Here is a 25,848-nt window from a genome sequence, read left to right as displayed (position 1 = left end):
ATAGATAACCTAGCCTAAGCTCATAACATAGTATCTCATAAAATCACAATAACCACATCAGTCCTATACAAGCAATTGGAAAGCACAATAGATAACTGATCAACTCCAAAGGTTATATCACAAAAATCAGAACATGAGCTTACATAACAAAATTGGTTCTCACCACAGAAACATGTAAATGCATCACAATGGTTGGGAGTGAAATAATCGTGACTAATCACTTCCCAAGCCTCTGGTAAACATGCCTAACTGGTCAAAATACCAGGTTTCCCCAGAAGCAGCCTCACAAGATAAAACACAAAACCTCAATAGGTATATAAAACAAGTGTAATTAATCAACAATTTTAGTTTTCAATATAATTTCATAAAAAATGACTCGCAATAAAGTTTTAAGTTTTCATTTTCGAAGTTTTCCTAGTTGATAAGGGTTTCAAGATTAGATTCAAAAAAAGAAGTTTCAAGTTTATATCTTAATCGTCTACGCCTTCCCAAATAAACTGCGTGCTTATTAAAGTCTAATGATAAAAATAGTTTATTCAACACTATACATATGATTTCCAATCAATATTTTTTTAAAGATCCAAATATAAAAATAAATTAAATGATAATTACCTTTAATAAATATTAAATTCAATCGTTAAAAGAATTATAATTTAATACTATTAAGTTGTAACTATAATTTAATTAAACTAAACTTCATTATATATATAAATTAACTTAAATTTTAAACTACTAACTATTTTAGATAAATATTTTTTTTTAATAAATAAAATAATTTAAAACTAATTTAAAAAGAAACATTTGTAATAAATTAATAATGATAAAAAAACAATTTAAAAACAACTTACCAAAGTTTAACCTGTTATAAGGGGAGGCTGTTAGGCTGTCGTATGTGTTGCTGCCTGCAACACACATCCTACGACCACTGTCAAAAAGGGGAGGAAAGGGAGGTGGGTGGGTGGTGGCCCCGCGTCCCTTAATAATATATTATTTTTTTATTTTATATATTTTTTCTAAAAAAATTCACATACCCAATTTCATAAAAAAAATTACCATAGTAATATTTTATTATTGTGGTAATTTCTTCACACACACACACACACGCACGCACACACACGCACACACGCACGCACACGCACACAAGCGCACACACGCGCACGCACACACGCACACACACGCACACATGCACGCACACGCGCGCACACACACACGCGCGCGCGATGAAAAAAATAGATGTAACCAGTCAATTTTATTGTAAACAATTCTTTCCTTAATTTCGTATCCTACTATGAATCCATTTTCTAAATTTCAAGCTTTTCAATAAGGGTTTCAATTTCGTTTCTCTCAAATGATTCAATAATGAAGAACAGTTATTTCTAAAACAAGGGTTTTGGTTTAAAATATGTTTTTTATAGATGAAAATTCATATAAGAGGCACAAAGAAGACAGAGGTATATCAAGAGATTTTCTATGATGAATTCTACAGAATTTCTACCTCAATTTGATGCTACAATTTGACTAAAGCTCAATGATTGCAAAAATTCTAGTCTCCCAAATCCTTGAGAAATATCCCATCTTTCAATCTCCAAAAATTGCTCCTCCAAAACGTGTGTGTCTAGAAATGGGCTTGAATCTCTTAGCAAAGAGTTTAACTCTTCCTAGGGTTTTTGGTTTACGAACATGCAAAGGCCTCTTTTTTTTTATAAAAAAATTATTTAATTCCCTTGTGCCTTTTTTTTGCTTTTAACTAGAATAAACTTTATTTAAATTATTCTCACTTCGTTTATTAAAATAATAAGGCGTTTTTAGAAAACATATATATTAATTTAACGAATAATATTATTTAAAGTCCATTTTTTAATTATATCTTTAAATTTATTTCTTCCATTTAATTAATTTCTCAATTAATTAAATTTATAAAATTGATTTTTCTTTATAATTTTTTTTATTTAATTAAATCATTTAATAATATCTTTGGTTGATTTAATTATATCCGAAAATTACAGCAAACCCACTAACTCAATAAGAAAACTCATCTAAATGACAAACTATGAATCAAACTCAAAGGTTAAAAATCTTGAATTCATGTCACTTTGACGAATTCAGAAAGGTAAATAATTCAGATACTTGTCCTATATTTAAGGACAATTGGCTCAGGTTTAGTATTTGGACTTGAGAACTATCTCCCCTCTTTTACCATTGAGATACTACGATAGGGCACGCTCATCCTAGCAACTTAGGGAAGTTGATGCCTGGTACTTGCAATCTGCATAAAAGCCGAACATGTACATATTCATATATATCTAAACTAAACAGGCAATGGCAGGGAGTGGTACATTGTGTAGATCCCGACTAATAGGTGACTACGATTCCCTCCCTCAACCACATCAGATGCGTCAAACATAAAGTAAAACATTCATGTACACCATACACATGCAAGTATGGGGTAAGTACCATAAAACCACATATAAATCATCCATGTAGTTATCATCATGAAAACAACTGAAATCACTATATGAAATATACAAAAGCACTATCATCAATAGAATAACTATGAACACTTGAAATATCAGAGTATAAAGTAGTTCATCAAATATATAATCTAAGTATGTAAATAGCATTAACCAAATCAGGTATCTAAGTTCAACTAAATCATATCACATAACCATGAAAGCTAGCCCGAAAGAATTCGGCAATATAACATAAAAAATAAACTAGGGGTAGGCACTACAAAATATTTCACCGTAAGTCTTGTGCTTGTTGTCTGTTGCATCCTAAGGATGTCAAAGCGCTTGAAGGATGGTCAACGATTGAAGAAATGTGTTGTTTCCTTATGGAAAATTCCAGAACACGCTGAAACCATACCGACTGTGCTTGGACGTGTGATGGATATGAAAGCAAAATGACAGTTTGAATGGCAATTTGATATGTGTTTAGAGTAGTTGGCTATTCAATCACGGAGGAATAGAGAATGATTATCTACCATTCCAAATATGCACTTGTGCAGATAAATGACATGCCAAAGAGACACAAGAATGATCAAGTTTGAACCACCCCCGCAATCTTAAATTGAATGTGGATAGGTGGTGATACATAATACATTGCTGATTATTAATCAGATGGAGATGTGCGTTGTCGCAAGGCGTTCAAAGAAAGCTAGAGAAGCCCACACCATGTTTTTAATTATAATTTTGGTCATCACATGTTATATAAAACCATTGGTCATATAATCACAAAATTATGCTAACACCTTATGTAAATGATGAACGGTTATGAGTTAGGAAGAGGTGCGAGGTTTGAAAAGGCAACCGATGCCTCTTGTTGTTTAATATATATATGATAGAAAATCAAAGGAGAGAGACACAATTCATATATTCTTCCAAAAATTTGGCATACCATATATGAACTCTTGACATATTAATTTTTCATAGGCAAAGACTAGATTCTTGAACCAAGTTGGTGGATCTTGGAATGTTGAGCAAAATTTTAATGCTGTTTGGGATTGAATTGCAATGAATAGAGCATCATCACTGAGTGTCTTCAATGCAATTCTATCTTTGGCATAATCAGTAAGAGTTTTTATTTTATTTAAAGCTTTAGAATCAAAATATTATAAAGACTGTCCTTCGTGATCATTTTAAAATTTTTTTGTAAATAATTTATTATTAGGATAAGTGGATTGAATCAATTATAGCTTTTCAAGTTTGATAATCATAGATATTGTGACATGCCAAATTGTTTCCATATTTGTGTCTATTTTGTCTCTATATGAGTTAAATGCAATTTAGACTAGTTTGAATATGTATAAGTATAATTGATTCGTCGCATCTTGATAATTAAATTGTTTATAGATTTAATATATAAGATTTCATAAAATTGCATGTTAAAACTTGCAATATTGACTCTATCGCCTCCTTTGAATTATGGCACTGGTCATCAATTTGCTCATAGTTCCTAATCCACATGTTGACAACTATTCCATATTTTTCCTTTGAAAGTTGATATATCTATTTGTTTTAGTAATTCATAATATCTTTTCATTTCAAGTGCCTTTATATTTACATAATCATTAATTTTGTTCTTAATTCAGGGTCTACAAATTCGAAGTATTCATATTCTGAAGTTATCATTAAAAGTTGTACTTATTTGAGGAAGTCAAAAGTTTTCTATAGTCCTTGCCACTTGGGAAACTTTTGTTGCATTTGCATTTTAACCAATTTGCTTTAAGTATTTTGGACTCAAGTGATTTGTTCAAGAACAAGTATACCCACCTTGGCCTTGTAGAGCAAAAAGCGCAGGGGATTTGGATTATATCGATCAATCCCGTCATGTTGGCCATAACCGGTTGGATATCCCAGCATTGAGTTGGCAAGACTCGTAGGATTCCAATCTGCAGTTTTGGGAACCAACACAATGTATGCAAGAACAACAACGATGTAAATTTTTCTTTTTTATGATCCAAAAATATATTGTAATAGAAGGTTAGCAACTGTAACCCAGTGAGGCCTTCGCAATCCCTACCAAGGTAATATCCCCTAAGGCTTCTGAAATACATTATACATCCACCATCATGCTCAAATGATTCTGGAAATTCATTAAGAGTCTCGATATCTAAAGTCATTTCAACAAGCGGTTGTTTTCAATGCATTTTCATGGCAATTTCTTCTTGAACATGATATTGTAACTGTTCCTGTGCGAATCAGCTACTCTAGCTTGAATTGACATTCTTCGCCTGAAGGTTTTCCTTTGAATATGCTAGACTTTTGCAGTGATTCTGTACACTATAAGAGAACAAGCCTCTGTTTGCGTTATATTAAAATGAGCCAAAAAACAACATATTCTTTTCTCAATTTAGACATTAGAGAGGCTATGGAGTACTTCATGATTTCTGACATTTGTATTACATGTCATTACTGGTTCATAGCCCGGTACATGCATTTTTAGGAATCATCAAATTTATAACCAAAACATTTACCTTCCTTCATCTCCAATATATTAAATGTTTCATTAGAAAACAATAACCGAGTGCCTCTGTCAGGCTTAAATCTGATCTAGAAGCTTAGGGCATCCACACATTTCATTCCTCCATGTCTCTTGCACTTGTCCTCCTCGCCAGCATTTTTCTGCAATCTCTTTCTTTTTAGTATTCAGGTCTCTAGGATATTTCTTTAAGTGGTAAAGCTTTCTTCAAAGAAACTAGGCTCTGATACCATGTTGTTTTTCTGAGGATTACTGCAAATGTAATAGCACTGTCATAATATTTTGGTATGTGTTTTTCAAGTGCAGCGACCTCTTGCGATTATACATGGTTTAAGACAAGAAGGGACATGTCTATTCATTAATTTAATATTCGAGATTAATAATTAGACAATAGTTATTATAAGATTACATATAGACACACATACACACACACGAATTGTCTAATGATTATTAATCATAATAATCAGTCATACCAATGTATCTCATGGTTAAATTAATCCGACTGAAGCTACAACATTAACAGTCGTTATCGCCTCCACGTTGGACAGATATATAGAAGTCAGACCTTACACAAACAAGTTTAATCCTTACATAAAGTACCAAGTGGGTGGGCTCATACCATGCGGTCTAGTAAGTCAGGATAAAGACAAACAAGGTCCCATTGTGTAAGGATTTAATCAAAATCAATAGATGTATTGATTGCACAAATATAATAGCTTTATATATAAATCTGTCAAAAGGCTTAAGTATACAGTGAAATAAATCAGATAAATCGATCACCAAAAATATAACAACATGAGCTTTAGCAATCATATTGCTACACGAGCTTGTTGATCCTGAGCAAAAGTATTTGATACTCTCCCTTTGCCTCTCAAGTTCCTTCTGAATCTTGTTTTTTTGCAGTTGAATAGTCTCCCTCTGAATTTCTTTTCTTTTTCTTCAAAAAAACTAATCGCAATGACAATCTGCATAGGGTTTTCCTCTTTAACAAAGTTATGTGCCATCAATTCAGTCCCATGGCTGTTAGTAGTGTTCCCATGTTCATTTCTACAGCCTGCACGACTTTGCAAATTTACATGTAATCTCTAATCATTCCATTGCTCTGCGATCCGTCTTGGAAGCATTTTTTGAGGGATTAGCAAATAGTTCATAGAATCAAACTAGTCATGAAGAGAAATATACTGATCTATGCTAAAAGCATTCACTATTTCCAGTGCGGTAACATGAATTAGTATTAACTACATAAAATTCATGATCAATATTCAAAGGTTTAATCATAAAATACTTATCTATTTATTGCCAAAATTTCCTCACAATCCACCAATAGATCTTTTGGCATCACATAGTTATAGTGCAGACAGAATGGAAATTCGAACACCAGGATATCTGCTATGCTCATTGACATGAATGCCAAATATGTAAAGCATAGATGAGCATGATAGCTTCCTACCCATTCAGGTAAGAAGCTTCATCAGAGATTCTACCCTCCAAGGCTCTTTAGCTACACGGTCTCATAAGAATCCCTCATTTTGAACAACATCAACACCATTAGACATCAAGACTTTTCTAGAATCCAATTGTTCTATTTGGTTAGGATCATTTCCTCGGACCCGCTTTGATACTGTGTTAATTTTTCTTGAACCAGAATATCATAAATAAATAACAGGGAAACTCAAAGACAGATAAACTCCTGAGATGCAAAGGTTTACCCTGGGATCATCCTCCTACTCGAGGGAAAAACCTAACCAGACTCGAAATTGATCGTTTTATGCAAATCTCAAAAGTTCTGTACAAAGATCTTAAGCTTGAACAGATGATCAAAACAATTCAGATGTTACTGACTCCTTGAGAGTTCAAGCATAGCTTGCTTAACTCCTACAGTACAATCAATACACCAAGTATCTCACAGATACTAAATAACGTATATGCACAATAAGAATGATCAAGGACTGATCACATATAGTATCTAAACAGATATGGAATTTTTCTGAAGCACAGATACGATGATCAGATTCATATATGAGAATCACAGTTGCAGTATATCCACCTCCTGAATATTATTGATGTAAAATACTCCTCACCGTGACAACAATATAATCACCTTTTTCTCTGCTGAGTCCCACTCCAATTCTTCTAATACCAAAAATTGTCACTGCTCCAAATCAGAAGCCAACTAGACATAGCATCAATTTGAGGAGCCAGCAACTGAAGAGTCATTACGGTTACCATAAATGATTTGGTGACAGTTGCATTAAAGAGACATTAGAGTTCCTCCAGCAATGTATGTGAACATGAAGAGAAACTCAAACACGTCACATTCGCCCGAGATAAATGCTATGTGTGACTTGTTCATTGACTTATAATATGTGAGTGGTGACGGTTATATTCACCATGAGATGAATCACAAAGACATCTGAGATGGTAGTGATGAGTCAGCTAGGATCCATGGTAGGCTAATTCAGAAGAATGAAGAAAACAGAGTGATTTAACTTAAACAAAGGAATCAATAGATAACTGCGATTGGCAAATCTGAATTGAGCATCAACAATGAAAACATCAGGTCCATTGCAGGCAAGAAGAATATATCCTGTAGCTACAAACATTAACATCTTCAATGAAATCAATTGTTTATTTCCCCATGTCTTACAACAATGTTTTCTCCTTCTCTTAGACTACTTCTATTGTAATGAGCCAGAGCTAACTACCTACCTGCCTATATTATGAATCTCTTTATCAATTGAAATTAGAAGGGGATATATAGGCATCCAAAAACAAACCAATGGTCCAGACTGATCCAAGATCAACTGCCAAGAACACAAGATAGAACCCTAATTAGGATTTATTACAAAAGCATTACTAACTATTGAATGATTTGTTGCTTTATTGCTGACATGAGGCAGAAGGAGTAAGAGCCATTTGGAATACAGATAAGGGTGACAACTAGTGAGCTATTACATTCTCCTCTGATTGTTCCATGTTCAAACCATCTGCACAACTGCATTGAACTTTTGGTGGAAAGGCTGCAACTTGATGAAGTCCACGCTCGATTATGCTGTTTGTTGGTTGAAAGCATTCTACCAGATGTGCCAAATTGTCTTTTCCTATACTGAACAGTGTCGATTGGTTCGAGATTTGTGTCTCATACCATCTTCCATTTAGATGACATCTGTGACACAAGATAGAATCCTTTAAGCACCTCCTTAACTTGTTCTATCTTATTGCATCTCCATTTTTCCTTGGTGCTGACATAGTACCTGTATGAAACTAGTGACATTTTAAAGCTGCAAAAACATTGAAGGAAGAAGAATACACTCCTATTCTGATTTTTATTGATGAATTTTAAGTGTTTTAGCCTTCAAAAATTAAAGAAACAAGTTAAGACTGGAAATTCCATGAAATCTGCAGATAACATTTTTAAAATCAGATTTTCACTAACATAAGAAATACCCTCTTTCTACGAAAACTCAAGAAAATTTAGAGGTGAATCAGTGACTGCGAAGTGATTATTAGCAGTGCAAGTTTTAAGGAGGGTTTACAAATTGATATTCTGCAAGTAATTAATAAATTTGATCTTGAAAAGCTCTGTGTTTCTCCTTTCCTTCTGTGAGTTTGAATTGATTATTTCTTTCCTCGCTGTGTTTTTGAGCTGACTTCTTTCTTTTGCTAATCTGCAAGGAGACTTGTGTTGAAATAATACCCTTTAATATATGATGTGCGGTCTCCTTGCAAGGGTTGACTTGCTGCTTTATTTTCTTTTTTCACCAATTTTTTATTTTAAAAATGCCTTATTTTCTATCTCCCTAGCAATCTCATCTTCGCTTTTATCTAGTCAAGGATTTCATCTTCAATCTTTCTCATATTAAAATTCAACACTAAGTGTTTTTAAGCATTTATTAGGGAAATCACTTCTTGGTACCTCTTTGATTTCTTGCATTCTTTTTTAACACAGGGTTTTCAAGAACTTGTTGAAGAAATGATTAATTTTTAACACGCTGATTTGATTAGTTGACCAATTTGACATTCATTTGAGGAAAGTCTTCTTAGCTATTTTGTCCATTTGCTTAGTCTTTGATATCGGTGCTTCTTAGGAAAAAGCAATTTCCAGAATAAAGCAAAAAGTAGAAAAGCATTTGTCTAAAAATAGACCTTTCTGACCTAGAAATGCTAAAAACAACACTTTCTAAAAATAGAAAAAGCAAAGGGTACTTTGAAAAGCAAATTTCTAAAAATAGAAAGTTGTCAGAATCGGTCAAGGAAAATTGCATTCTTTCTCCCTTGACCTGCTGAATACATTTGTAGCATCAAAATATAGATCCAACCAAGTTAACACTAAGTTAAAGACCAACACTTGGCCAAAACACTATGAGGGTGGCTTGTCCACTCTTCTTAGTTAAAACATTTAAGTATTGTCTTGACAATATCCCTAGACTTGATTGAAAAGCCACAACTCAACTCATTTGTAGAGGTAAGAGATTGGAGACTAACACTAAGACCTCTAAAATACTAGCCTAAAAACCAAAAAATAAATTGGGGGTCCTCATGTTATGGGGCGATGTGTGAAAATGTTAGAACACCACCTTGTTTTAAATGCTCCTCACAATCCCTAACATGGTAAATGGGTGTTCAATCATTAGCGACAAGTTAGTAGTGGCAAGATGGAGGAGAAAAATGATAGGACATCACAATAATTACACCACCTCATTTGTATGGCAAGGGCCACATAAGGCCAAGAGGGATAATATATTCGCTCTTGGGCCTAAAATAGGAGGTTTATGAGACACCTCATGAAGTTACCGTACCTTTCCAACAATCTATCAAATGGATCTATAACCCTTATCTATCTTATCTGAAGATATCTAACCATGACATTATGATTATGAACCCTAATTGTGTTCCAAGAATTCAAGAAGAAACCTTATATAGTAAACCCTAATCCTAACCTTGTGCATTTGTGAGCTTAGGGCAAAATGGGGGCTAATGAGGGAAGGGGCATTATGAATGTAATCTAGTAATAGGTAAGAGTTTGAGGTAAGAGGTAAAGAGAATATGGTTTTTAAGTTAAATAGTTCTCTGTATGGTTCAAGGTTAAGTTATTTGTTCGAGTTCAGTTCTAAGATCAAGTTTGAAGAATTGGTTTGCCTATACGACAAAATTTTGGAAAGGGGTTTGGGTTCGTTTGTACAAAAACATGTAAAAATTATATATACATATTTATGAAGCCTAGAAGCATGAGTCAAAATTTGAATGTCACACAAAATCATAAATTCATGAGGTAAACAACAAAAACACCATAAACATTAAAAGTTGTGATCATAGCATCATGAATTGTGGTCATAGCATCATGAATTGTGATCATAGCATCATATATTTCAAGTTCATCATCAAAGGTTCAAAACATTAAAATTTAATCATAACAAGTTCAAGTATCATTGTTTCAAGTTCAATTGATGGATTAAAAATTTCTTCTTCTTCTTTGACATTAGTTGACTCAGCAATAGAGCAACAACAATAATAGTATTGGCATCAAAATCTTCAATTGCAAGCCAAGAAGTGGAATCATCAAAGTCTGCAAGCTTTGCATTTACTTCCCATCTCTTCTTCTCCCCTTCTTGTATTCTTTACTCTTGTCCAAGATGAGACACAAGTTGTAATGCACAAAAGCAAAGTTCTCTGCTCTTTTTGATTGCAACCTATTGTGCTTCACTGAGTGGATGGAAGAATATATGTTTCAATTTCTTTCCAATGCAGATGAAGTAGCAACCTATGAAGACATGTCAAAGTAAATAATTAAATTAAAATTATTAATCTTGATTCTCACAAAATAAAAATTACTAGCTATTTATAAAGACAAAGTAAACTAATATTTATTTTTTAAAATAAAACTTAGTTGGGATATAAGTTTGATTGCAAGGGGCTGCAACGCGTGAAATCTTTTGCCATGAAGGTACCGCCAACTATGAGCGTCCTTCCTAAACCAATGATGAAGAGCATCATTACTTAGACTTTTTGCATTCACAAACTCTATGAACTCATCCGTAATCAAATCTTAATATCATCATCAAAAAAGCGTCTTTCAAATCTTGCATTGTATCAATCAGACACTTAAATCTCTATAGGGAGGTAGCCTTATTTGTAGACCACTGTATTGGGTGCTATAGTATTTGGGCTTCAATGCATAGGCAAGCAAATGTAGAGTAGTGGTCATTTTTTCCAGTGTTCTATAACAACCGCTTGCAATTGTTTGAAGAAGGTCTCTTGAGGATCTTGCTCTCTTTCATTTACAATTTGCTTAATCTTCTCAAGCATTGAGTCTATGCCATCATAGATATCTCCAAGACAAGGCCTATTCGTGTCAGTATACCTAATCATGCTCATAATTGGCTCAATAAACTTAATTAGATATTCCACACGTTCTCACCATAAGTCATCCAACATCCTAAGCTTTATTTTTACTGCCCTCTCACTATTGCTTTGCCTCTATATAGCCCAATTGTTGCTGATTACCATTTTGTAAAGTGCTTCTTTCATGTGCACTAGTCTTCTCAAGATGATTAAATTTGATGCAAAACATGTCTCAACAACTTGTAACATAAAATAGATACATACTTTAGAAAATAATACACATTACACAATCAAAAGATCACAATTTGTAAGATACATTAAAAATAAATAAATTACTAACTTGAGGTCAAGTTCACTTACCTTGGTAACTCCAAACGTGAGAACATTTTGAATATTCCTTGAGTCATGTGGTAGATTGTGATGAACATCTGGATGTCCTTAACCTTTGCATACACCTCCTTCATCCACTCATATTGCACCCAAGTTTTTGTAGCATAAGATTGAGTCGATGGACTGCACAAGGTGTACCAAAAATATGCTGACATATCTCTTCAACCAACAAACCTGCAATCCTACATTTCCCACTTGTTCAAAGGCACAAATGAGAATATTAGCAATAAATGACTCATCTTTTACTTGCCCCTCACAATACATTGATTTCACAAACATTGCTCCTTTAGGGGACACGTGAAGAGATTGATTAATGGACGATTTTTAGCATCTTTCCACCCATATGAAACAATTGTTACCACTCTGTGAATCCATGAATCCTTTATGGGCTTCAATTGGTCATCAATCAAGTTGACCTCTTGTCTCAACAAGGTGGTTTGCACTCCCTCAAAATTGGGGCCTTGATACCCTATAGGAGCTTCATTAGCACTTTTCAACATCTTCCAATATGGAGAGCAAACAATATTTAAAGACAACCCATTTGCATACAAGCATCTTGCCACATCAATGTTGGTAATTTCCCTACTCTGATTTTGAAATGTAGTTTCTAGTGGTCCCTTTCTTTTGTGTGTAAAGGGTGCTTCATTTTCAAAACCAAGGGCAACTGAGGTAGTATAGAAGGGGTGCTCTTCTATTACAACATTGTTTGGTGGACTTCATTCCCCTTTTTTCCACTTTATTTGCTAGTGTTGTTGATGGTATTTTGTCTACATTCTTTGCTCTCTTCTACTTCCATGAGAATTTGGTACAGGTGCATTTTTTTTCCCTAGATATTTCTTGACTTCTCTTCTAGGGCATCCACACAAATGGCCTATCAATCGAAAATATAAACTATTCCTTTCTACATTACAACTTCGACATTTCTAATGGAATGCACCACCTCTTGGAAGGGGTCTTACAATACACACATACTTACACAAGGAAAATTAGATTAGGGTTCTACTCTTTGTTCGGTATTGCCTACTGAGAAAGAGGTAGATGCCATTGTATTTCCTTTTCCTATGACAAGAAATTGTATACATATTCAATATAAAACTTAAAAGAAAGGGAATGCTTTTTTTGGAAAACAATGGCTAGATCTTATGGACAATGAAAGATAAATGAAAAACATAAAATGCTTAAACAAAATCAAAAAACAAATGGAACAAGGACATACCTCTTTCACTAATTGTAATCTTGCAAAGGTGTAGGAATGAGGCACAAACACTTCAAGAAGGCTCTCAAACCTATTACAAAGTAATTGGTAAAAATCTTACTTATCTTATTAATAGAGATCGAAAGGTCATTATGTACAAAAGAATAAAACGATGTTTCCTTAGAAAATCATCATAAAGAAAAGAAGCATTCTATTGTAGCAGAGAAAGCTAAAAAAGCTAAAGCTAACTAGATATCTACATAGATTACCTTTAACTAATAATAGACGATTATATATTATCATAATACCCTCCCTTAATGGTTAATCTATCTAGAATGCGAAGCTGTCCTTTGAATTTGACAAACTTATCAGGACCAAGAGGCTTGGTGAGAATGTTTGTAGTGTGATCTGTGGTAGGAACATACTGCAAAGCTATAGTCCCGTCTTCAACCAGTTGTCATATGTAATGACAATGAACATCCACATGCTTGGTTCGTTCATGGAAGACTGGATTTCATGCTAACTTGATAACGCCTCGTTATCAACAAATAAAGTTGTCAGTCCTGCTAGTGACATCTGCATATCCCCAAGCATTCGACGAAGCCAAACAACTTCACATCTTGCCTTAACAGTCACTCTGTATTCGACCTCTATAGAGGAGAGAGAAATTGCGTGGTGCTTCTTACTGGTCTATGTGACTGCACTAGATCCCAAACTGAACACATATCCAAAAGTTGACTTTTTGTCCTAAACAGGGCCCGCCCAATCTGAATCTGTGAACCCACTGAGTTAAGGATTAGAAGATCGAGAGTATAGAAGTCCATAATTGGAAGTGCCCTTCACATAACGAAGCACACACTTTGCTGCCATCCAATGATCAGCCTTACGAACTGTCATAAAGCGTGAGATATAGTTGACTGCGAAGCGCATATTAGGCCTAGGAGCAGAGAGGTAGATGAGGCTGCCGACTAGTTACTTGTATGTAGTATCATCAACCGAAGGAGAATCAGACTTCGCGGGTAACTTGAGACCTTTCTCCATAGGTGTAGATGTAGGTTTGCAATCCTGCATACGAAATTTGTCTAAGAGATCCCTGGCATATTTGGATTGAGAGATGAATATACTAGAAGACTATTGCCAAACTACAACACCTAGGCAATAATACACGAGGCCAAGATCAATCATATCAAAAGACTAGCATAAATTCTGTTTGATTCTCTGAATCAAAGATGCCGAACTGTCAGTGATGATCAAATCATCTACATAAATAACCAGAAGGATGATGTCACTGTTAGTAGTATTGAAGATTTGAGTTTGAAGAACTCCTCTTGAAACCTTGATCACTGAGTTACCTATCGATTTTGATGTACCATGCCTGAGTGGCCTGCTTCAAGCTATAGAGAGCTTTTGCCACTCTGAGAACTTGATGGTCTTTACCAACAACCTTGAAATCAGGAGGTTGCATCATGTAGACCTCTTCGTGGAGATCACCATTTAGGAAAGCACTCTTAACGTCCATCTAATGGACCTTCCAGCCAAGCTGTGTTGCCATGGCTAGGACTAATTTGATGGTGCTCATCTTTGCAGTAGGAGCAAAGGTCTCCTCATAATCAATGCCTTGACATTGAGAAAAGTCCTTCACCACTAAATGATCTTTGTACTTATCCAAGATACTATTCGATTTGTTATTGTTTTTGTAAACCCATTTGTAGCAAATGGGTTTCTTCCTCGGTGGAAGATCAGAAAGGACCCAGGTGTTGTTCTTTAGTAGGCTCTGGTGTCTTTGGTGTTCAGATGTAATGGCCTGTTCCCACTCTGGAATTCCTTTAGTCTCGGAATATGTTTGAGGTTCAAACACACAGTGACTGTTGGCCATGAGAGCAAAGTTAACATATCCTGTAGGTTTGCTCTTTTTTCGAACAGTTCTTCTAACAATAAGTTCATCATCACGAAGATCAACAAGTGTCTTAGCCCACTACTTAGACTGGAGATGAGAATGACCAAATTTAGTATCAGGAGATGCTTGTTGATCAGGTTCCTTATCAGAAAAATCTGGATCAAACTTAGGCGAAGCATCTACATATCGAGTTGATCCTACAGGAGAAGTAGGAGGTGTCTGTATAGGGATCACGTTAATTGCTTTTGCCCAAAACTTCTGCGAAACATGTCTGTGTTCGAGCATGGATTGAGCCATCTCAGTGATTGGCTGGTTCTGACGTTCAACTACATTGTTCTGTTGTGGTGTGTGGGGTGTGGTTAACAGGCATTTGATGCCATGTGTATCCAACAAAGTAACAAGAATCAGAATCGGATCAAAATCGGCAAGGCCGAATCAAATCGTGAATCGGCCATGAATCGGAATCGAATCGGCCATGAATCGGAAAATTAAAAAAACCCTTGAAATTTAGTGAGTAACTTATTTCATAAACCCTTTATCGCTGATTCAATTCACCGATTCACAAAAAATCGTTTGGCTTGAATCGAATCGCCGAATCGCGTGAAACGCATGAATCGCCGTGATTCTTGGAACTATGGTATCCAAGAAGCTAGAGAAAACATTAGAACAAAATTCCCCCCATTGTTTGATCTAAGAGTAATAATAGATTTCCTAGTCTCTTTTTCAACTAAAGGTTTAAACTTCTGAAATACAAGAAATGCATCTGATTTCTTTTTAAGGAAATACACCCACATTTTTCTATTGAAATCATCAACAAACAACAAAAGATACTTGGACCCAAGAACAAAAGGAGTAGCCATAGGACTGCAGATATTGGAATGAACAAGCTAAAGTACCTGAGAAGCTCGCCATGAATCACCATTGGTGAAAGGTGTGCGATGTTGCTTCCCAGCCTGGCATGCAACACAAACTCCAAGCTGTTGATGTCATGCCCTAAATTTTACAAGGCAAAATACAACCTTTTTTTTTTGAAAGGTGAACATATATATAGACCTATGCTTGTGTCTTGTGTCTTGGAATATTTCATCGCACCATGGGTTGTCCAGGGTCTAGCATTTCATGTATTCTCGAGAATGTTCGATCATTGGGTTAGAGATTATTAGTTCTAATGATGTGGGTGAGTCTTGCTCCATTTAAGTTTTTAAGGGGAACCGTTTGGTTTTATATCATTCGTTGAAAATCTAAATATACCCTGATAGCTTGATGATGTTATCATTTTGAATTTCACTTCCTAACCTTGAAATAAGATATTACGTACACATACATGTGATGCAAATCTTTTTTTTGTCAATGTAGTTTACAATAACTCCTAAAAAAGTTGCCAATGTATAGGAGTGTATGTTGTCCTGAATGTTCCAATTACTAGTCGTCTTCCTATATATATAAATAATCTTAATTTATCACATTCCTTGCCCATTTTATTTCATTTTACCTTATTTGCGTAGCTAACTTCCATTTTAAATAGGTTCTTACATTCCCTCAATTATGCTATAAATGTCATCGATATCCTATAATTGGGTCGTTAGTCTTATCGATATTTATGGGTATTTGACATAGTTACTTGATATTTATTAGTTTATTATTGCTCTCAGTATCACATTAAATTTAAAACAATTGTATTTGATAATTAAGTATTTTCTAGTCTATACATAAACTATGTTAATCTTACGTATGATATACTAGGTATTAAGTGAACTTAATATGCACACTTATCGATATGTGACATACAACTATGTGTTAAAGAAAATTAACTACTAGGCTTATTTATTAATTAATACTAATGACCCACACTGATACATCAACTAATTTAATTAATGATTACTCCATGCTTATCTCCCTCTCCACTAACCAACTCCCCACTCACATACTACAACATTTTACATATGACAAGTACTTACTACTAAATAACATCTCATATTTCTAGTTATGTTGAAATAATTTGCTGACCTTTTTCTAGCTCCCTTTTTTATAACACCCACCTTACCACCTATCCTGCTATCCTACTTTACCTTTCTCCATACGTTTAATGACAAGACAGATACTCCTTAATTATTGGGTTAACAACTTGAAACATAGCTTATTACCTATATACTCACTTTACTTTTAACATGCAATTCTCACATGTTTACACCCAACCTCGGTCTACCCTTTCACTCCCTTTATTCCCAGGCGAACTCCCATGTCTTGGGGTCACATGCCCCCTTATCCCTCCTTCCAAGGCAATGTGACCTTGGTCCCATCACCTCCTTTTGCGCCTAAATGCAAAGATTAGGACAGCAAGTCAAGGTAAAAGTTGAGTTTGTTCTTTTCAAGGTGGAGGAAACTAATATAAGAAGGAATTGACATATGTCAGTGGGACATCATGTTCCAAGCGCTTTTTAAAGCTTTAAGAAGAGATGTAGGCGGCAAGGGGTGGTGGAGACCCACTGTCCACCATTCCCATTATACTTTTCACTTTATGCATTTTTTTTTGAAGATAGCCACCTAGGTAAGTGGGGAAGAGGTAGGGTCTAGGGTATGATTAGCCCCTTTTTGTTTCTCCCTTGATTGGTTATAGTGTGCAGTTTGACTTCTTCATTTATTTTATTTTATTATTCTTATTATTATTTTTCTTTGATTTGGTGTGATGGTGACCTAAAAATCACATGACTCATATGAGTCCCCATTTGCAACTTATAGAATACGTATTTGTTATGTTAAAGTATTTCCTCTTAGGATATATGTTATTCTATTAATATTTGATGTACTAAATTCTAAATTCTGTTTATTATTTTATTGCTCTGTATTATGGGGGGAGGATTTATTTTCTTACCCCATACATTTTCCAGAGAGCATAATATGCTCCTACAACAATTTTCTCTTATGAGATTTTAGCTATGTCATTTAGGATTTATTTTCTCTCTACTCATATCTTAGGAGGCTATGTTTATGCGTTATCATTGATTTATTTCTAACTTCTCTATTAACTCCTAACTTGCAAGTGTATATTATTATGACATCTATCTCATCTAAGGGTCTCTTAAGTTTGGAATCCAAATGAGCTAATATTCATGCATGTACAATGAGCTAGTAATTTTCTTCCATTATATTAAATGCATAACCTATGATTTTGCAATATAATGATCCATATTAAATCAACTATATCAGAAGAAAACTTGTACTCAACAACTTTGCAATGTTCCTAACAAATCATTTATAGATCATCAAAAGAAAGAGGGTTTCATTTCACAGTTTTCTCCCTATTACATCCAGTCACATAATGTGGAAAAACTTACAATAAATATTTCCTTGCAAGTAGCTATATACAATCTCTCAACCTTTCCTTACACAATTTCAACAATACACAATGATTAACAAATCTCTTTTACATCACAATGAAATAACAATGGAGACTTGAAATCACAACTCATTTGAGATGACATGGAACATTGGTCTCTCTTTACACACTTGAATTTTGTTACAACTTTGTCAAGGGTGAAACCCTAATATCTTCAAGCAATCCATCTTCACCAAAAGCTGCACACACAAACTAGGAACCATGGAGGCTCACCTTCCGTCCTAGGCTTCTAAGAAGCTACCCACCGGGCAGGGAAACAAGGTCCTGACGGGATACACACACACATCACTTGCCATTGCATGAAACACATCACATAACACAAAACAAATCCCTCCTATGGCTTGCACATTGATTCACCATTGGAATCATTTCACATTGGGTGAAAGTGGACTCTTCAAGGAGGAGATGCCATACTCAAACAACATATTGCAATTGCGTGTTGCCTCTCAAGGCTAACATAAAAATCTCTTCGTTTTTACACACAAAACCCCTTGTATCTCCCAAAACAACAGAGATATATGGCTTCAATGGAGCCCATACTCCATGAAAGAAAGATCAACCCCTCACCATGAGTTAAATTTTCTCAACTACAATGTTGAGCCCAACTAATCCCTTCACCCAAGGCTTCTCTTCCCTCCCAAGGGTGAGTGAAGCCTTCACACCCATGATCACATTCAACATCCAAATCAAACAAGAAAATTCAAGAAAGAGAACGAAGAAATTTACAAGAACACAATACACATTCACAACTTCACAACACAATGCCAAATTCTACAATACAAGGTTCACAACACATTGCATGAACCCATAACAATTTCTCCATACTTGCAGATTCATTATGCAATACTAAAATAAAATAACATGAATCATGGTTTGAATCACCAACCTTGGTCCAAGCTAAAGGCAATGACATGAATCATGGTTTGAATCACCAACCTTGGTCCAAGCTAAAGGCAATGATAGTTGTTGTAGAGCTCCCTTAAGCTCCCTCCAAACCCTAACTGTCTCTAAACATAGAGAGTGGGTGAACACCCCACTAGTTTGTCCAAGAGTCTCTAATAAGGCCTTCCCACTAACTATTTTAGCAAAGACACCAAGCCACTTCCTCTTACAAACTTGTTTCCCTCTAAATTTGCTATATTTGACTCAGTGGGAACATGGGAGAAAACACATGTGACAACTCCAATTTCGAATTGATAGAAGAATGCATGAGTAAAGGGCCCCCCTAGGCTGTCTAGGCACTAACATGGTCAAAATTAGTCCCTAACTTGTTATACTATCATAAGGGTAGCTCATTTTAACATAAAAGACACTTTGGGACCACCTAATGACTCCTCAAAACCCTAGGCAAGTCCAAATTCGAATTTCCTTTGATGGTGACCCATCCTACCCCTTGTTAGGTGGGTTTACTAACTCATTAACAAGGTAATTAGTTTTAGGGTAAAATGCCACCATAACCAAAACCCTAGATGACATGTCATTGCACACAAAATTCGCAAGTGTCAAGTGACACAGAAAAACACATTCCACATCACCATGACTTGTCCCTAATGCATCTTTATGATTAACATTTCCACATACAAGCACACTTACATTTTCGAAGCAAAATACTTTCACAACGAGGCTTTTGAATCTTCCAAAGATTGGCCTTGGTTAAACTATGTTCACATAGGTTTGGAACTTGTTCCTCCCAAGAAGTTCCATGGTTCCACTTCCTGCGCATTAAACTCGAGCATCAGTGGTCCAAGGAGGTCATATAAAATGTATATCATAAATGAATAATTTCAAATTTTACGAAATCCATATTAACACAATTCAAATTAAATTCCCTTTTCTAATCATTTCATTTAAATCATTCAAGATCTTAGAATCTCAAATTTGCATATCATAAACCATCATAATAAATTTAACATCCATCTGCATATCATAAATCATCATAATCAATTTAACATTTATTTGCATATCATAAATTATCATAATCCAATTAACATTTTGCATCGCATTATAATCTAATACTATTTTGTCATAAAATTGCATCTATATGTGTTCAATTATTTCATGCACAATATCAAGTTCTTAGTGCATATCATAAATGTAAAACACTATTGAAATACCAAAATCAATAGATAAAACAATCCACTGTCCATCTAAGTCTCGAATAATTGTCAAAATATGAAAGTCTCGAATATCAAAATGCAAATAAAAATATCTATGCTATGACGGGTCAGGGTGAGGCAAGCTATGAGAGATAATGCACATTTAAGTGCCCATATCGCTGATGCCAAAGTATGTTGATAGAAGACCATCGAGCAACCATAGCTAAGTCTCGAGAATCACCAAAATTAGTAAGTCTGAAAAGACCATGATCCTTAAGACCCATTGCAACAGTAGATTGAGTCACCTGATCAGTGATGGTGCACTGAAGGTGACATCCAAGTGTGGTGAATGTCGCAGCAACTGACTGATTGAAAGTAGATTTAGTTCCATCCTTGGAACGTAGTACACATCGACGAATATGAGATTCCTCCCAACAGACTGAATTTGAATGTTGCCTTTGCCGACAACTATGTACTCTTCTCTGCTACCAAAAGTAATAGAGTTTGAACAAGGTTGGTAGTTAGTAAACCAGTCTTTGCGATGAGTGAAATAACGAGAGGCACCTGAATCAATGTACCAGTTATAGACGACTTCACATGATTTGCAAGTCTTTTAGTCATGAAGGCGTAAAAGATAGACTCTGTTTGCTCAGTGTGCTTCACACTGTTCGCTTTGTGTTGTGAACCTGATTGCTTAGATTGTGTAGCTAAGCATTTCCGACATTCAACCTTCATGTGTCCAAACTTGTGGTAGTAGTTGCACTGAATGTTCTTTCGAGAACCATCTGATGCTAAAGCAGAAGACTTCTGTTGAAACTTGCCTTTATCCTTCTGAAAGGATTTCGTAGCAAAGGCTTGCTCAATGAAGGTGGAGCTGGAACTGCTACCGAATTGTTGTTTACACCGATCTTGCTGTAGCAGAAGTGTGCAGATATCAGTGAACTTCAAATCAACACCAGAAGACGTGATGTTGAGTCTCGATAAAATGCTCATAGGACTTTGGTAAACTCTGAAGAGTTATAACCACAATATTATTTTCCTCCATCTTGCGACCGATGGCAAGTAACTGATCATGGATTTCTTGAATCCGATTCAGGTGTGCCCGGAGCGAGGTGCGCTCGTCGATGACAATAGAAAACAAAGTGTTCTTCAGAAAGAAAGCTCTGCTTTTGTCAGAAGTCTCATGAAGACCTTTGAGATGCGTCCAGATCTTGGTAGTTGTCTTGCCGGATGGAATTTGAGAAAGCTGATCATCAGCCATAGATAATTTGAGAAGCATCACTGCCTCCTGATTTTTTGGATCCCATGTATCTTGATTAGGACCAGGAGAAGTCAGACGCTTTGTAACACGTAGGACAAGTTTATCGTTATTCCGATATTCAAAAATTGCGATGATCCACTTCTTCCAAGTGCCATAATTTTGACCATTGGATTTGGAGTTGTACTCAAGTAGAATGTTTGTCAGAGATGCCATGGCACATTTTTCAATGAAATGACGTAAAAATCTGTGAAGGCACATTCTTTGAGGCAAAAAACAGAACACCCAAAAAATTTAGAGAATGGTCTAGAAGAGAGCTCAAAAAACTTAGAAGGAATATAGTGTCGTTTTCTGGATCTGCTGGTTGGAAAATCGAGGCACGAAAAATGAGGCACCCAAAAAAATCGGATGACAACCCAGTTGAACTCTCGAAAAACCCACCAAGAATTTGAAATCAAAAAAACTGGAGCTCAGAAATTAGGGTTTCGAAGAAAACCCTAGCTGGCAGCCATTAATGGTTGAAATTGCAAAAAAATGGTGTTTGCAGGTAGAAAACAACTGGTTTATTTGTCACAGAGAACTTCTTGTGAATAGAGATGGTTGTTGAGTTGTGAAGAACTCACGAAAATGCAGACTTAGACGCAAGAAAAACGAGATCTGTCATCACAAAAAATCACGATTTTTGGGATTTGAGCGTGAGCAGACTCAACGTGTTCATAGAGATTGAGATTAGATCGTGTGTAGACTAGGCTCGATTTGTTGCCGAAATTTTGCATTCACTGAGCCAAAAAACCTAGCTGCAATCAACATTATAACAAAGGAATTTTTCTCAATTACGGAAACCCTATACAAATTTCTAAGAAAAAATAGAGAAACGATTTCGAAAAATCTGAGCAAATAATTTCGAAAGAAATTATAGATTTAAAAAAATAAAATAAAATTTGAAGTATTGGCTCTGATACCATATTACAAAGTAATTGGTAAAAATCTTACTTATCTTATTAGCAGAGACTGAAAGGTCATTATATACAAAAGAATAAAATGATGTTTCCATAGGAAACAATCGTAAAGAATAGAAACATTCTATTCTAGCAGAGAAAGCTAAAAAAGCTAAAGCTAACTAGATATTTACAATAGACTACCATTAATTAATAATAGACGATTATCTATTATTGTAATGAACCCATCTCTTGCTCAAGACAAAATAAAGTACATGCACACCATAAATGAGAATCAGAAGCCAACATAAAGTTATAAACCTTACATTACCACCTTTTAGGGTTAAGGATGTCAAAACATTATTCAATATGTGAAAAAAATCACTTTATTGATGTTCATGGGGCCCAGTTCGTCGAAATTCATTCCAAGTTTGCTCGGCTTCGATCTGTTTGGGCATGGTTCACCCGGGCTCTGTTTTCCAGCCTGCCAGTTCGAAATGGGTCCCTGTAATTCAAACCATGCCGGGACCAGCAAGTGAACTGGATGAGGACCATTTGCCAGTTTGTACCCAGGCTAGTCTAGTAGGGTCCAGGGGCAAACGAGGGTAACTTAGGTTTAAGGTAGTCACCAAGTATGTGGACTTGCAAGTCTGAATTATATACATTAAAATTGGTATTTGCAAGGAGTATTGTTGAGGGCTATGTGTATTACAAATCAGCTAAGTGTCATATTTTAATTTTGTTCTATATATGTTAATGACATGCTCATCATTGAGAATTGTAAGATTTCGATAAAGAACCTCAAAGCTCAACTGTACAGTAAGTTTGAAATAAAGCACTTAGATGCTACTATATTTATACTTGGTATGGAGATTCTTAAGAATAGGGCTAATAGGAAATTGCAGATAAATCAGAGGAAATATTGGAAACTAATTTGCTGTGGTTTGACATGCATGGAAGTAAACTAGTAAGTATAACCCCTCTGGTTGATACAGAGTTAAGTTTGGATCAATATATAAAGTCTGTGGTGGCTTTGGAAGACATGCACGATGTTTCATATACTAGTGTCATGGAAAGTCTTATGAATGCAATATTCTGTACAAGACAAATTGGCCAAGTTACGAGATTTCTAATCAGGTTTATGGTGAAGCTAGTGAAAGAACATTGGACACAACTTAAGATACTAGAGTGGAATTTGTTTTTCCTATCATGGTACTAATGATAGGGAGTTGGATAATGTGTAGATTCTGATTGGGCTGCAGATCTAAAAAATTGAAGATGAACTAGTGGTTATGCATTTGCTTTGTTTGGAAGAGCAATTAGTTGGATAAGTATGCAATAACAAACAGTTAAATAAACTATCCATAACTGAAGCAAAAACTATTCAGTTACAAAAAATACTTGAGTAGATAATGGAGTTGTAAAAGCCTATGATGCCCCCCACTAGGACTCTGGAATTTGTCTATCAAATTTGTAATGTTTAATATCACTTTTAATATCTGTGTCCCAATCTGCAGCAACTTGCATTGAATGATCTCCACATTTAGATCCTCAAGTCTTAGACAATCCCCCTAATTCTGGAAACGCACTCTACATGACATCTTAAGTCACACCATTCCTTTCTTAGTTTCTTATACAAGTTTATTAAGTGGTTTGGAAAACATGGATATTGCCTGGTTTGATTGCTTCCATATTCAAGCTACCGAAGTACACATATGCTATGGATTCTTTTAAAAGATTATAAACTAAAATCACGATAATTAACAAATAGAAAGCTTCATTGTTCTTCCAGACATGAACATAGTTCGGGATCAATTATAAATTATCTGTGACAATCTGACATTTCTGCCATGTATATAAATCAGGTAGAGAGCTATCTTTTCCAGCATATAAATCAGTCCTATATTTTCTTTGTACTCTTCCTGGAAACTGCAATCTTCTTTGGTTGTTATTGATTAGTGCTTCCTCCCTCGTTCATATAAAGCATAATATCTGATTGGGTATGAGTTGCTGATTAGAAGCTGACATCTCCGACTTCCTCAATTACCGACTGGACTATTTTTAATGGCCGTTTTGGACTGATCTTAACCCTCCTCTGCCTATGAAGGTCACTCTTAATGCCCTCCTTTATACCTGTGGATCGGCTGTAATACTGTATACAAAAATGTCAATTAATCAGTATTGAAGTTTCTAATTCTGTACTAAACACAAGTTTCAAAGCACCTTTTCTATGTATGTTTCTTCAAGAATCAAAATGTGCCTACTACAGGCAAAATGGTAGGCAGCAATAATTCATTCCATGGAAGAACAAGGTTTCATGTTCCCCTATGTATATCTCCATGATGGAGATTTTAGGATTACTAAGGTTTGGTTACAAGTTTCCTGGTGACTAGTTTTGTAAGCTTTGAGATACTGGATGGTTTTGGTGTGTGGGTTTCATAGGGTTTTTCAATATCGGGTTTAGAAGTTTTGTCTACGGTTCTGACTTAAGGGTTAATATATAGTTGGATTTTGGTGCATTTTGGATATTAAGGTATATGGTATCATATGATGGGTTGAGATGCTTTTTTTGACAGCCTTTGATTTCAAGGGTTCATGTATCCAATTTGAGTGGGCATTTTCTGTTTTGCTTATTTTGCAGTGAGGAGGAAGCGAGGATGAAAATTTATTCTGTTTCTACAAAGCATTACTATGCATTTGGCTGCAACATATCAGAAGAGCTCTCTCAAAAGCTTAATCGTGTGTTTCTTGATGTTTTTTTTTCTATACATCTTTACTACTTTTTTGACAGTTATATCAAGACTTTTTACTTGAGATTTTCTGCTGCATTTCAGATGTTCCCAATGTTAGCTGGGTTCTACCGGACTCCTACATAGACTTGAAATCAAAGTCATACGGAGGTAAGGATTTTTACCACTCAAGATTTATGTTTATAGCTAGGTTGCATTTTGATTTCTCTTACTTTCAAATATCATGTTGGATGTTCTCATAACTGTCAATAGATTTGTGTGTGAACTTATGCGGTCCATTGATCTGCCTTCTGACAAGCTGTAAGGTCGCCTTTTTTTGTATATGTATGTATGATTTTTTCATTCACTGATCATTGATCTGCTCTCTCATAATAGCTAGCTACAAGGTTAATCAATTTTCCTATGTTCAGATATTGATTGGTAACACGGGTAATAATGTGCTAAACAAGGTTAAGGTCTCTAGCTGCTAAATGAGTAATAATGTATTAATTGAGTCAATGATGGAAGAGGGGTGCATGTTGCCCATGCAATTTAATGCCCTATTGGGTGCAGGGAAAATAGTGAGCATGACAAAATTTATACTTACTTTTAAAAACTGTAATAGT

The 25,848-nt window shown here is 35.2% G+C and overlaps 1 protein-coding gene across 1 annotated transcript in view; it reads left to right on the top strand.

The window, feature by feature from the left end:
* LOC149579496 (multiple organellar RNA editing factor 8, chloroplastic/mitochondrial-like) overlaps positions 1-25,848 on the top strand; it is a 39,161-nt gene that overhangs the window by 12,326 nt on the left and 987 nt on the right. Inside the window, exons 2-3 of the mRNA XM_089833217.1 lie at positions 25,135-25,232; positions 25,328-25,393. Of these exons, the coding sequence (XP_089689343.1) occupies positions 25,135-25,232; positions 25,328-25,393 (164 nt within the window). The remainder of the gene's footprint in view (positions 1-25,134; positions 25,233-25,327; positions 25,394-25,848) is intronic.

The sequence above is a fragment of the Cupressus sempervirens genome, chromosome 1 (genome assembly GCF_028749045.1).
Source record: "Cupressus sempervirens isolate cs-2001-9-10 chromosome 1, ASM2874904v1, whole genome shotgun sequence".
Taxonomy (NCBI): Eukaryota; Viridiplantae; Streptophyta; class Pinopsida; order Cupressales; family Cupressaceae; genus Cupressus; species Cupressus sempervirens.
Note: the sequence above shows the minus strand (reverse complement) of the source record. Positions and strands in the feature narration are given on the sequence as shown.